Below are 13868 nucleotides of genomic sequence, written 5' to 3'. Positions count from 1 at the left end.
GGTGGTGCGGTCACACCGCCAGGTGGTGCGGTCACACCGCCCCATGGTACGGTCACACCACCAGGTGGTGCGGTCACACTGCCAGGCTGGGGTGGAGAACGGGAAGGCGTGTGGCCCTTTGCTCTACAGCCACCCCAACAAGGGAAGCTTGACTCACAAATGGAGAAGCTAAACAACAGTGCCAGGGACAGCTGGGGTCAGGCAGGCCTCTGTTCTCACAGGGACCTGGGAGAGCTGGCCCCTGCGGAACACGATGAGGGGGGCAGCTAGACATGGGGAGCGCTTCATGGAGCACAGGGGGAACAAGCTGGCCATAGTCATGGGGACTGAACCAAATGGAGAGGTGGGAGAGGCTTCAGGGGCGATGGGAATGCAACAAGCCCAGGCGTGTCTGGGGGCTGCTATGACAAATGTCCTCCAGCCAAAGCTGAGGGGCAGGGGCAGGAGAAGCAGGCTCACAGGCTGGAGCAGGAGTTGGAACTGAGGACAAGCCTTGGTCCCTGTTGGGGACGTGACCAGGAGCCCCTGCAGGACAGTGAGCAAGGGGGGCCAATGTGCCTTTTAGGAGGAGTGGTCTGGCTGACTGGTGACTCAGTGGCCAGACTAGCAGGACCATAAGAAAGAAAGAGGGTGCCTTTCTGATGGGCCCCAGGATGGCTTTTTAGGCAAAACAGTGAGCAAATTCCTCTGCCTCCAGGCCCTGTTAACATGTCTGGGTTGCTTGGCGGTGGCACAGGTGACATGAGGCTTCAGCCCCGGGGTCCAACACAGCGGGCAGAGGCCAACGGAGGTGAAGCAGCTGACACTCTCAGAAAGGGATGCTCGAGACTCCCCTCCCCCAGCCCCGTAGCTCCCCGGCTGCACACGCCCGGACCTTACCTCCTATTTTTGCGTTGTACGCTATGCCCACGATGCAGTAGGAGTTGTTGGCGGAGGCGGCAACTTCTCCTGCACAACGAGTGCCGTGTCTGAAGCAAAGGGAAACTGAGGTTAGGACTCAGCCGAGCCCTTGAGTGGACTCAGGGCGCTGCTTCGTCCTCAGGTGAGAAAAGTCAGTTGTCCCAATGCCCAGAATGACGCGGAAGCCCCGTTTCCTGCCTCCCCGCTCGTCACACCCGCCCTCTGCCAACTTGCTCTGGGGATGGGGTGTATCAAGCCAGGCTTTGCACAGCATTGGGCAGTCCTGCCCCTGCCACACCTGGAAGCTGAGAGGCCTTCCCACTACCCTGAACGTAATAAGCAATTATGTGGGGGTCGCCTCTGCCCACACTGCACATGGGAGTGTGGGCTCCTCTCCCCAGGACCCAATGCCTGGCCTCTGCATTCCTGAGGCTGACACCCCATTGCTCGGCACACACAGGTGCATTGTAAACAGCTGCGTGGCTGATGGGACAGGAGAAAGGGAGAACGAGTACACAGATCTTTCCCTCTGCACCTACCACCACACTGCTCACCTGGAACAGCCCTCCCCCCATTTCCACGCCACTTAAGCAGGAGCTGAAGAAAAATGCTTGAAGCTGAACCCCCAATAGCAGTGGAGGGACTATGAAGAAATTGCCCGAAAAAGGAATAGCGTTCCTCAGTAAAGACCCCAGTGTCCAGCGTGCGGCATCCGGCCAAAACATGGGCAAGTTTCAGCAGCACGTCTTTCAGAGGCGTCCACAGGGGCTTAGAATCCTTGAGGTAAATTTAAAACTGCCTTTAAAACTAGCCCCGGGCCAGTGCATTAGCCCCGGGGAAGGGACTCACCCATCCTTCTCTGGGCTTCGTGCAGCCCCACGGCCAGGGCTGTTCACTGACTCATGGAGCTCAGGTCGTCACCCAGGACTAACCCCGCCCTTCAAGGGTCACTGTGTGCTATCTGGATCATTCCTCCTTGCCCCGTGGACATGTGACCGGGAAGGGAGGGCCGCGCAGCTCAGGCACGCTCACTGCTGAGCAGGAAGGGCACCTTGGGATGTGAGGCAGGGACAGTGGCCCCCGGGTTCTGAAGTCTGTGCTGGCGACCGCAGCAGCCAGCTGGGCCTCCCTCCCCCAGTGCCATGTGAACCCCAGGATTGGAACCTCAGAAGCAAGTTAACTGAGAACTGAAATGTGATGGTGGGAGGATATACCATGGCCAGCGTCATGTTGAGAAGAAAGAAAGGGCTTTTGTTCTTTTCCTGTAAATGTTTCTGGAAGCATGGCAAGAGGTCAGGGCGTGGGGCATGCCGACAGAGAAAGGACAAGCAGGACAGAGCGAATGAGCTCCCAGGACCAGGTGTGAGAAACTGGACTCCAAGGGCAGGGCTGTCATTTACAACACACAAGTCACCTAATGGCTCCTGACCCCACCCCTTCATCTGCAATGGGATGATGACAACCCTTGTTGACTGGGCGCCCATAGCGTGCTCTTCACGTGTCATGTCACCCCACCCCCTCCCCCACTAACCCTGGGCTGTCAGGAGTACCCTCTTCACAGGAACTCAGGAAGGTGACCCAATGCGCACAAGCCACACAGCCAGGAATGGCAGAGCTGCGGTTTGAACCCGAGTTCTCCAACATCACGCATGCCCTTCCGCCTCCCTCATCAGGTCACAGAGTCAAAAAAAGCTCGGGCACATGACTCACGCGTTCAAGTAGCAACCTGCTATCACAACACACTGGTCAAGGGGACTATCCGATTTAATAATTCCTCTTCAAATATTTTGACAAAGCTGGAAACAGGAACAACTGTTGGTCAAACATCCATTTCCAGCCAGCCATTTTTAGAGGTGACATTCCTAAGAGGCTAAGTGCATGGTGGCGGCCCGGAGCCTGAGGGCTGGCTTCTGGCACCTGGGTAAGTCAGGCAGCGAGAGGCATCTACAACCTGTCACTTTCCTAGTGTCCCTTCTGGGGGCCAGCTCAATGGTGCCTCGGCAGGGACAGGGGAAGGCAAGTGAGGAAAGAGGGGACCGAGTGACATACTTGTTTTCATTGCTGGCGTCGTATCGTGGAGACGGGTCGTAATCGTTTCCGTTGACGTCATAACTTGCATAGGAATCCTAAGACATGAAATCTTGGTGAGTGAAGAGCATGGCACGGCATGTAACAGCCCTGTTCTAAATTATTTTGACAACTCTTGGAAAAACAGAGGAAAACATGCACGTGGTACTCTGTCAGGGTAACTCTTGTGCCATAGATGTTTTCACTGTGGTATTTGGTTGGTGCAAAAGTAATTGCGGTGTTTGCAATTATTTGTAACCTTTTAAGCTGCAATTACTTTTCCATCAACCTAATAGAATACACACACAATTTACCATCCAAACCGCTTTTAAGTTACAGGTCAATGACCTTTGGGACATACATACATATTGTGCACCCATCGCCCACAGCTTCCTACAGGTCTCCTGTCATCTCGCAAAACTGAGACTCCGCACCCATTAAATACTAACTCCCCACTGTGCCCTCCACCAGCCCCTGGCACCCACCCTTCCTCTTCTGTCTTTATGAATGTGATTGTTCTAGGAGCATGGCGGCTCCTAGAATGTGATTGTCTCAGTGGATAAGTGGAATCAGACAGGATTTGTCCATTTGTCACACGCTGGTGTCACTTAGAACAATGTCTTCGAGGTTCCTCCAAGTTGCAGGCAGGTGTCAGAATTTCCTTTATCTTATATTTTGAATATGTATGTTTTTGTGTTTCCATACTTGTAATCAGCATATTGCTGTAATTTTATATCTTCCATTTAAAACAGATCATACAAGCTCTCTGGTGTTGGTGACACAGATTACAAAACTGTCAATTTTAAGGGTTGCATAGTTGTCCATGATATGATCGAATTAACCCTTGTTAGGCAGCCAGGTTCCTTCGACCACAGAAAGCACTTCTCATGTTCACTACATGCCAGATTCTCCTTTTTACATCTAAGAACCCATTTAATCCCCACAATAACCCCATAAGTGAGTAGTCCTATTAACCCCATTTTACAGACGGTGACACTGAGGCACAGAGATGTTGGCCACTTGCCCAAGGTTTCAGGGCTAACAGGTCATAGAGCCTGGACAGGAACCCAGTTCGACTGCGTTCAATGCCGGTGTTTTAACCCCATAATTTTTCATATGGTTATGTTGGTCTGATGACCGTCTCTGTGCATGTGTTTCTAAGATTGTTAGGATACATTCCTAGAAGTAGGTGCAACTCCTCAAACACGTGGACAAATCCCTCGGCAACATCCCTTCTCCCTGGAAAAGGTTAGTTTCACCAACTCTCCCAGCAGTTTTCCACCCTGCCTCATTTAACAGGGGGAATGACACTCCATTGATTTTTCAACTTGTACAGTTGACCCTTGAACAATGTGGGGATTAGGGGTACCGATCCCTGCCCCCCACACAGCTGAAAATCTGTACATAAATTTTGACTCCACCAAAATTGAATTACTACTAACCTACTGTTGACCAGAAGCCTTACCCATCACATAAACAGTTGACTGACATGTACGTCGTGTTATACGTATTGTGTACTGTATTCTTACAACAAAGTCAGCTAGAGAAAAGATGTCACGAAGGAAATCATAAGGAAGAGAAAATACATTTACAGTATTTATCGAAAAAAGTTCATGTATAAGTGGACCCGCTCGGTTTGAACCTACGGGTAGTTCAAGGGTCAACGGCACTTGCCTAACGCTTAGCAGGTTGCAGACCTCTGCACGGCAGAGCCACGGCTTGACTTACGTAATTTGGGGCCAGGTCGGGGTGGTTCCTCTCTATGCCGTCGTCGAGGATGGTGACCACCACGTTCTTCCCCGTGTAGCCCCTCTTCCATGCTGCCTGGACGTTCATTTCCGACCGGCAGCGACTGTTTTTGTCACTGCAGTGCTGTATGCACAGAAGACACACGGACACTCTTGACCGGAAGGGACATTCCAAGCAACCCCATTTCCGGGAAGAATAACAGCCCTGCTCCAGGTGCCTTTTGTGCACCTGCCAATCTGTCGTGTTCCCAGGATGTCACCTCTCCTTAGGGGCCTCTCTCCGGGGGCTCGTCAACCATTTAGTTGTTCCTACAGCCTGCATTAAATTGCTTCTGTGCCTAAAGCACCCCCCTCATCCCCACCCCGGGACTTCCATATAATTTCAAAAGAAATTCACAAGAAAGCTTGTGCCGCCCAGAGTGAAATCAGTGGTTTTACACTCAAGGCGAAGTGTGTCGGTTTGGGTTATTGTGATAATTTAGCTTTGTTGGGGGAAGCGAACCCATCCCAGACACAGGGCACTGCAAATGCTGGGGGAAGAGAGAGGCCTGCATCCCACTCACCATGTACCACATGTTGGACCAAATGGGGTCGTTGAAATAAAGGGCCTGGGGGTCACTTCGCGGCTGTCTCTTCACCCTGCGTTTCACTGCTTGCTGTTGGAGCCATTTCACCTACCAGGGAGAAACGCAATTATGCTTTAGTTTAAAACTGACCTGATATCATGTGGCCTGTCTGTCGGCACTACAGGGTCCTTTTCATGAGCATCTGTGTCATCTTAGAGGTCTTGGCTGGTAAGTGCCCAGGAGACGCTGTCATTTCAAAGTGACCACAGTTGAGAAATAAGAACTTGTTTGTGTAGGTGGAGGAAATACTATCCCTGTCATAGATTTTGAAATTCTAATAATGGAAGAAAAAAAAGACACTGTGACATTGCCAATAAATAGTCCCGTGACCATTGTCCTGAATTAAAAGAACATACATGTATGGGAACGGAAAGAGTGAAGAGAGGAGAGAAGCTAGTTGCAAGTTGGAAGCAAGATATTTTACAGTGAGGACATGAATAAGTACATTTTGATAATCCAAATGTTGGAATTTTTAGCAGCTGCTGGAAACATGGTACCAAAACATGCACAGAGAAAAATCTAGAAAGCGATACAGCAATACATGAAGAGTAGCGATTCCTCGGTGGTGACGTTATTGCTAATTTAAAATCGAAAGATTATTTTCAGGGTCTTAAACGTGTCTTTCCATGGGCGTGATTGGCCTTCACAACCAAGGAAGAAAGTCTGAGAGGCAGAATAAATGATATTTAAGAGCAGGAATCCAAGAGCCCAGCTGCCTGGATCCAAAACCCAGTCCCACACCCACAGCTGTGCCTCAGTGAGTCCGTCCCCCTCTCTGGCCTCAGTGTGCTCATCTGTATGATGGCTTATCATGGCTTGTCACGTTGGGGCACTGGAGGGTGGCCTGGTCTATATTAAGCATCGCGCCAGTGTGTGGCACACATTGTGTGCATGTGTCTAAGAGAATTCAAGGTAGGAGAGTCTTTTCATGTTTTAAAAGTCATGGGGAAAAGCCCTGACCTGAAACAGTTCTGGGTCCCGCTGCCGTGGTCCCACCGGGTCAGGACCGCTCCAGCTGGGCCTCAGCCCGGGTTGGGGCTGACAGAGGCAGGAGGAGCAAGTCCAGGCCCCTCTCAGAGTCTGTGCTCTAGTGGGGTCTCCCACCAAGCAGCCAGCGTGTGAAGCAGGCTTTGGGGAAGTATTGGGTGGGGAAGGTGGGGCGAGGAGGAGGAGAAGGAGGGGCACGGGAGCTCAAGTGCGGGGGCCCTAGAAGGGTAACCTGAAGGGCAGCCCAAAGCTGGGGACCCCAGACCAGCCCCAAGGACATAGTGGCCACTGCAGGAGCCACCTGAGGCGACCCAAGAAGGAAATGAAGGCAGCCAAGGGCTGAAGGGGCCAGAAACCCCCCAGATCTCTCAGTCTCTCCTTCTCCACGCCGTCCTGAGGAGGAGAGGAGAATTAGCCACATGTAGGGTGGGACTGACCTACGACACTCTTGGTCATCCGCAAGGCAAAATGCTTAGAAGGAAGTATCATGGCCTCCCCTCCCCTCGCCCCCTCCACCAGTGCGGTCTGGCTGCAAAACACCAGTAGCCTGTGTTCCTTAGAAATGCCACAAAGAGCTCAGAAACAACTTTGGCCCTACAACAAGCCTCAGCCCCACGTCCTAGATAATTTATAATAGCCACTGACAGCCACTTCCGCGGAAAACAAAACGGTTCAATGAGATATTTTTGCTCATAACACCCTCCAATGACCACTGTCTCCACCAGGCCTATATATTACTGTCTGAACGAGGCAGTATTGTTGGTATAAAATTCCTAAGACAATATTTCCTAATCTGTTACACATCTCATTGTAACATAGATGGTGCGTGTCACTGATGGCCCGACGGCCCCAGGCTCCCTGTGATGTTTCCATCCGTCTTGCCCGGCTGACTCACTACCCAGCTTACTAATATCCGGAGCCTGTAACCGCTGGCTGTCCCCACCAGGCCACACTTCTAGTCACAGAGAAGGAGGTGAAGTCTCCTCTTCCAAGCCCATGTGGGTGACGTGGGAAAGCATGCTGCCACAAGTCACAAATAACCCCAAACGAGGTGACAGAGTGTGGAATCGTGGCCCCCATTGTTGCAGAGTCTGGGTTGGAAACTCAACGTTAACACACAGTTCTGAGGGGGGCTCTGAGGGCACAGGGTCTGCAGCACAGTTTGGGGCTGTCCCTCCATGGTCTCAGGGGCATTCCTCTCCTGTGACAGGTCATTAAATCTTTGACGGTCACCAAGGTACTGTCAGGCCAGTGGGGCTGAATATAACAAATCATTTGCCAGGCCTGGGGCTTTCTGGGCCCAGACCCTATGGAGATAGAGCCACAGGTGACCTCACCGTCACCAAGTCCGATTCAGCCAGTGGTCACTTGGTCTGGGTGTGCTTCCTGTTTCCTCTCTCCAGGCTCCTGTCACTGCCTTCCTTCTCACCTAACCCCGGGAAAGTACCAGGAATCCTGGATTCCCACACATGGCCATCTGCCAGGTCTGTCTGCCCTGATTTCTCTTCCTGTGGTCACGTATGTACGTGCTCATGCAACAGAGTTGCACTCAGCCTACTGTGTGTCCAGCATTCAGTTCTGGGAGCGTGGACACGCCAGGGCCGAGGCACCCTCTCCTGCCCCTCCAGCTCACTGCAGGACGCTGCTTCAGATGTCCTAGGATGGAACCCACGAGCCACCTGGCCCTTCTGGGAAGGTCAGAGGTGCCCATGGCCCAAAACCAAGTGACTGGAACTTTAAGTCCCCCATCAACTGGGATCTGTACATGTCCTTGCTAGAGAGGTACCCTCACATGGGCGTGTCCGGGGGTGTCCATTCATAGCATCACGGCGATGCTATTTATGACCAAGGAATAGGTGACTTAGGATATCTAAAGATGCGTCACTTACGGGGTTCTCCTCCCGAACGTGGAAACAAATGGTGAAAAGATGAGTTAGTAGTGATGGTGGGAGTCAGGGCTGGAGGGAAGCTTAACCAGGAACATTACCCCTGTACATGGGATTGTTCTTGTTAGAAAAGGCAACTTAAGATTCTTTGTAAGATGTAACATATTCTCCTTTCCTGGGCGGGCTAGTACAAATGGCAAGTCATATTTCTCTAGCAGTTTACCTGGACTGCTCACTTTACATCGAGGCCTCAATCATGGTGTACCCACCCGCAGAACTTCTCCAGGACAGGTTCAGACTTTCTCTTGGTGAAAAGTGGATGGGAAGAGGTGGTGGTGCGCATTTATCCACCTTTCAAGGCCACAGGTATTAACCTGGAAAATAAGTCCTAAACCCAGGTAAGCCTGCAAATGAGTGAGCCCGGGGCAAAATAAAATATGAGGTATGATCACAAAATACGGTGAATGCTGCTGCCAAGTTGCCATCCAACGGAAAGGCAGGGACCTTCAATACGGGAAGTGGTGCTTCGAACCTTAGTAACAGTGTGTGACAAGTTTCAGCTTGTTCCATGCAGTCAGTTGGGTATGAGCTATGGTTGAGAGAAGGTGTGTTTTAAAGTGTGCTGTAAATCATCCTCCATCATGACAACGCTCTGTGTCACCCATCGCTTCTGGTATATGGCAATTTCTGTCAAATAAAAACCTTACGCAGTCTACACCTGAACCTGAAACTGAATAATAATGAATGTCAACTATAATTTAATATATATGGTCACAGGATGTGGAGCACAGCATAGGGAATAGAGTCAATGGGACTGTAACAGCTACATACGATGTCAGAGGGGTAGTAGATCGGGGGAGGAGTGTTATCACTTTGTGACGGGTGTAAATGTCTAACTATTACATTGTTTTGTCCACCTGAAATAAAAAAAAAAAAAGAACATTAAAAAAATATATGGTGTGTCCTCATCCACATCATTCACGGGATCTGTCACCGTGTGACTTCTGGCTCTTCTCCAAAGTCAAAATGATTCAGACATTGAGGCAGCCACGACAGCGCAGCTAAAGACACTCACAAAAGAGGACTTCCAGAACTGCTTCAGAAAGTGGCAAGACAGATGGTATAAGAGTGTGCAAAGCACGGGGGACTGGTTTGAGGGGGGTTAATAGCAATGTGTCCTTTACTGTAATAATCTTTTTTTAATTTAAACATTCACCATGTGTTTTGATCACACCTCGTACGTTTTATAGCTAAGTACGTAAGGTAAGGGTCGCACTCTTCTGGAAGGATCCTCAACCTTCTTGTAAAGAGAACTTACCACTTTCAAAGCCTTCAGATCACGGGGCTGGAGGAAGGGGAAACACAGAAGGTTCCTGCTCATTCACCTTCCCTCCCCTTGGAGCTTGCAGTGGATTGACGGGCAGCCTCCCAAAGGTATGTCCACCCAGAACCTGTGAGTGTGACCTTATCTGGAAAATGGGTCTTTGCAGATGTAACTAAGGATCTCGAGATGAGATCATGCTAGATTATCTGCATGTAGCTTAAATCCAACGACAGTGTCCTTATAAAAGAAAAGCAGAGGGAGATTTGAGACACAGAGAAGAAAAGATGGTGTGGAGACGGAGGCAGAGATGGGAGTGACACAGCCAATCGCCAAGGAACGTCTCGAACCACCAGAAGCTGTAAGAAACAAGAAGTGGTCTCCCTTAGTGTCTTCCCAGGGACCAGGGTCCTGCCGACACCTTGATTTCAGACTCATGGACTGCAGAACGGTCAGATAATAAATCTCTGTTGTTTCAAGCCACCCAGTTTGTGGTCAATTGTCACCACAGCCCAGGAGACTAACACAGGTTTACATCATGGCCAGGGTAGAGATTTTAAAAGGTCTGTGTGGCCACTCAGCCCTCTGGGGGCACACGTCCCGAGGTCGTGCTCGGCTTGGATGGGGGCTGGACGCAGAGCCCCTGCGGGACGCTCTCTGCCCATGCCACTTCTACTTGCACGCGTCGTGCTGGGACATGAGCAGTGAGCTGTACGCAGGCCTGTCCCTTCCGCTCCTGCTGTGCAGTGGGGAGGACAGGTGCAAGTAATCTCACACATCGAGAACCTAAACATACAGCCGCTGGAAGAGTAAGTCAAGCTGGAGGCCTCTGAGCCAGCTTCTCGGTGGTGGGGACAACGAGCTGACAGGAGAGGGTGAGGGAGAGACAGTGGGGAAGGCAGGCTGTGCAACAGCTGTGCAGGGAGACAGAGTGAACCTCACCTGAGGAGGATTTTAAAGCCAGTGTGGCTGGGGGCCAAGGGCCACAAGGAGGCCAGAGCAAGGACGAAGTGGGAGGTGGGCAGGACATCACGACAGGCAGTGGCACTGTCACACGTGTACTTCCTAGGATCCCTCTGAGTGTGGGAAGGATGCCCACAGCTGGCCGGTGAGGCAGGCAGTGCAGTGGCCCAGGTGAGAGGGGACAGAAATTGGCCTCGGGCAGGTGGGGATACAGGACATAGGCTGGGCGGAGTGGCACATGCCCAGGACATGGGACAAGTGTGGGGTGAGGGCGGCTGCTGCTCGTGTCGTGTCGCAGAATGAAGACGGCACTTCTCTTGGAGGCAGAGGTGGGCCAGAGCTGGTGAGTGGGCTCTGGGACATGCTGACTTTGAGATGAGGCATCTAAGGGGAGAGGTCGAGGGTGCCCGTGAAATAATGGAGCCCTGCCTTTTAAAGACGATTCTGAAATTCAAACTGTTGACCAGTTCCTACGGAGGCAAAAACGTGTGGCCGGCCGGCTGGGCGGCAGCCCTGCCCTGCCCCCAGCCTCTCACACAGTTCATCAACCTCACAATCACGGGTCACGTACTGTCTGTGTGCCGGCACTCGCCAGGAACTTTTTGTTTGTTTGTACTTCACATGGCTCTAGCACACAAAGCTGTCAGATAAAATTCCATCTGTGGTTAATAGGGAGGTCTGCTGAAACGCGGCCTCACTGCTGGAAAGAAATCTGAGCTGGGATGAAACTCCGGGGGCAAAGTCCCATCCCAGACAGCAGAGTGCCGGCGCTGGTCTTGGAAATCACTTTCCAGTTTCTGAGGTTTAAAGCACTGAAAGGAAGCCTCAAACGGGAGGCTCCCGCTGCCCTGAAGGAACCACGGAGGGCCTGTCTAATAACATCTTTATCCTTTCATTTCCATCATCAGTCTGGCTGAGGATTGAAGGGAGGGGCTGAACCGGAGTCATCACCCTAAAATGTAAGGGTTGGAAGGCGCAGACCGCAACGTCGAACTATAACCCAGCTTGGAACCGAGTCAGAACAAGTAATTTAAAAAAAATTTGTGAGCCCTTACAGCTATTGGCCGACACTTCTGTAACATCCACCCTTCTCCAGACTTTTGGCAAAAGAACAAGTTAAAAACAAATGCTTTCAGTTTGCTTAAATGACAGCCCTTGTAAAAACCCAGTGACTGATACTACACGCTGAGAATAGCTGAGAACAGCCAGGCTGTTTTCCCAAGGAGAGGGCCGATCAACAAAGCACTTTGGGCAAAATGGTCCTTTTCAAAGATGGTAAAAAAAAAAAAAAAAAAGAAAAAAGAAAAAAAAATCAAAGGTACTTAAGCATGTAAGGAAAACCACTGCACGATTTCTGGTACGGGATCGCTGTGAAAAGATGCTTCATAAATGTGTGTGCGACTGCAGAAGTCTTAACTCTTCCCTCCCACTTCTGTTTGGTTTGGTTTTAACAAATGACACTCGATTAGCTTTTATGGGAGGTAGGGCTGGATTGTAAATTCCATCACTCATCAAAGCACTTTTATACAATGGGGACTGGAGCTAATTAAAATAAAATACCATCTGCATTCGAATGAACTTTATCCGAAGCCCTGTAACATTCATTTCCAGTGTGGTCATTCAAACACATGGGCGGCTGGCTTAGCATTCCCAAGTCTCTCAATAATATTAAATCATCTTTTCCTTTTCTTAATCATATTAATTACACAGCTCTCCAAATGCTTAGGTGTCACAGAAAGGCTTTGCTAATGTAGGAAAATGTCCTGATGCAAGAAACGATCATAGTAAATACTTCTGTAAAAGAGCTAATTTTGCCGAACGTTTAATCGGCATGACGAGGCAGGGTAAATATTAGTTAGACTGACAGCTAATTGATTTGGTCTGCATTAAAACCAGGCTGATTTAAGCAGAGGTATTTTGGTTGCGACAGTGATTTGAGCAGTCACTAATGCTCTCCCTGGGGCAAAAAATGTAATTAGAACTGGGAGACACCAGCGGCCAACGGCCAACAGCGGGGAAGTCCTGGGCAGGGCAGGAATGCCAGGGTATTTACCTTTCCCCTCTTTCCCCTTTATTGGCAGGCTGCTTGGATACTGGCCGGCCTGGAGCTGATTAAGAAGCCCTGCAGAAGAGAGATTTTTACTGGAGAAAACCTAACTGCCCCAGCCCTGGCCTAGGAACTCTATCCTTCCCTTTCCTTCCTTCGAGGACTGGCGAGATTGTGCCCACAGATTCAAACTGAATATGGGATTTTAAAAGCGCCTGAAATGAGTACGCCCAGGAGGCCAGATGCTGCTGAGGCGGCGGCCTGGGGCCCCCCACCGTGGCCCCCCCAGAACGCTTCTTGCCCTTTGCGCCATCTCAGGCCAGGCTCCCGTGTCCGGCTCCTCCAACGGTGAGACTTGCTCGGCAGGCATCTCTGCCTCCCCCAGGGCACCTGTAGGTGCACAATTTCTGTGTTTGGAAGGAACGGTAAAGCAGTGGAGTTGAACATCTTTACAAGTTTTAAAACGTAGTCACTGAAAAAAAAGAGTATGTCTACAAAAGACAAGTTAAGCCTTCTATTTCGCCTCTGCCTTGGTTCTAACAACTGAAATAGCTTAATTGTCAGAAGTCTCCCCCCCCCCCCCCGGGAAAGGGGACCAAGAAAGCCACTGTCCCTTTCTCATCACATGCCTATGTTGGCAGATGGAGGCTCCCTCTTTGGTGTAACTCTGTGTACTCCTTTCTCTCAGTGACACCGATGCAGGCCCCGGGTCTGCCCGTGCTTCTCCAGCAGCCCCGTTCGGCCAGAAGGAGCAACTCCAAGCTGGCTTTGCTTCCAAGAGGAAAAACCTATTTCGCCCCCTTTGAGAGACCTTCCTTGGGGTTTCACGACGTGGACATGCAGGTATAGTCTTAGCCCGTGTGACCAGAGGAGGTGATGTGTGCTAACGTGCCCGAGTGCAGAGTCGTGCCTCAGTAACATGAAATTCCTTTCCCCGCTATGAAGGAAAAAAGGAATCAGCGTGACGGTTCCAGGTCTCTGTCCTTCTGTCTACCCTCCCCCACACCCACCCACTCACCCGCCATCACAAAAGGAATTCAGAAATATATATAGATGTGTCCGCCTTGCTGGAGCCCAGCTACATGAATGTTCCATGGGAACCACCTCGTCACGTGTGGAAATCAGAACCCCACCAAGTGACGCTGTGGGGACAGGGTTTCAAGAGCAGTGCCCAGGGACAAACTGTCTCCCTCTCTCCGCACCCCCCGCCCAGCTCAGGCAATGCAAAAGGAGCCATGAACGTCAGTGAGGTGGCTTGGGACGACACCAGGAACCCATCTCTCCATGGAAACGTTATTATATGTGCTGTCTGGGAAGAGCTGA

At 50.9% G+C, this 13868-nt stretch overlaps 1 protein-coding gene across 2 annotated transcripts in view; it reads right to left on the bottom strand.

The window, feature by feature from the left end:
* The window catches only part of PCSK6 (proprotein convertase subtilisin/kexin type 6), a 127305-nt gene that overhangs the window by 78829 nt on the left and 34608 nt on the right, over positions 1-13868 (bottom strand). For both annotated transcript variants that reach the window (XM_074318149.2, XM_074318150.2), the window contains exons 3-6: positions 5279-5389; positions 4696-4839; positions 2950-3026; positions 880-968 (exon numbers count right to left, since the gene is read on the bottom strand). In XM_074318149.2, the coding sequence (XP_074174250.2) occupies positions 880-968; positions 2950-3026; positions 4696-4839; positions 5279-5389 (421 nt within the window). The remainder of the gene's footprint in view (positions 1-879; positions 969-2949; positions 3027-4695; positions 4840-5278; positions 5390-13868) is intronic.

The sequence above is a fragment of the Rhinolophus sinicus genome, chromosome 13, assembly GCF_057876585.1.
Source record: "Rhinolophus sinicus isolate RSI-liver-muscle chromosome 13, RSI-T2T, whole genome shotgun sequence".
Taxonomy (NCBI): domain Eukaryota; kingdom Metazoa; phylum Chordata; class Mammalia; order Chiroptera; family Rhinolophidae; genus Rhinolophus; species Rhinolophus sinicus.
The sequence above is the reverse complement of the archived record's forward strand: the minus strand, read 5'-3'. Positions and strand labels throughout refer to the sequence as shown.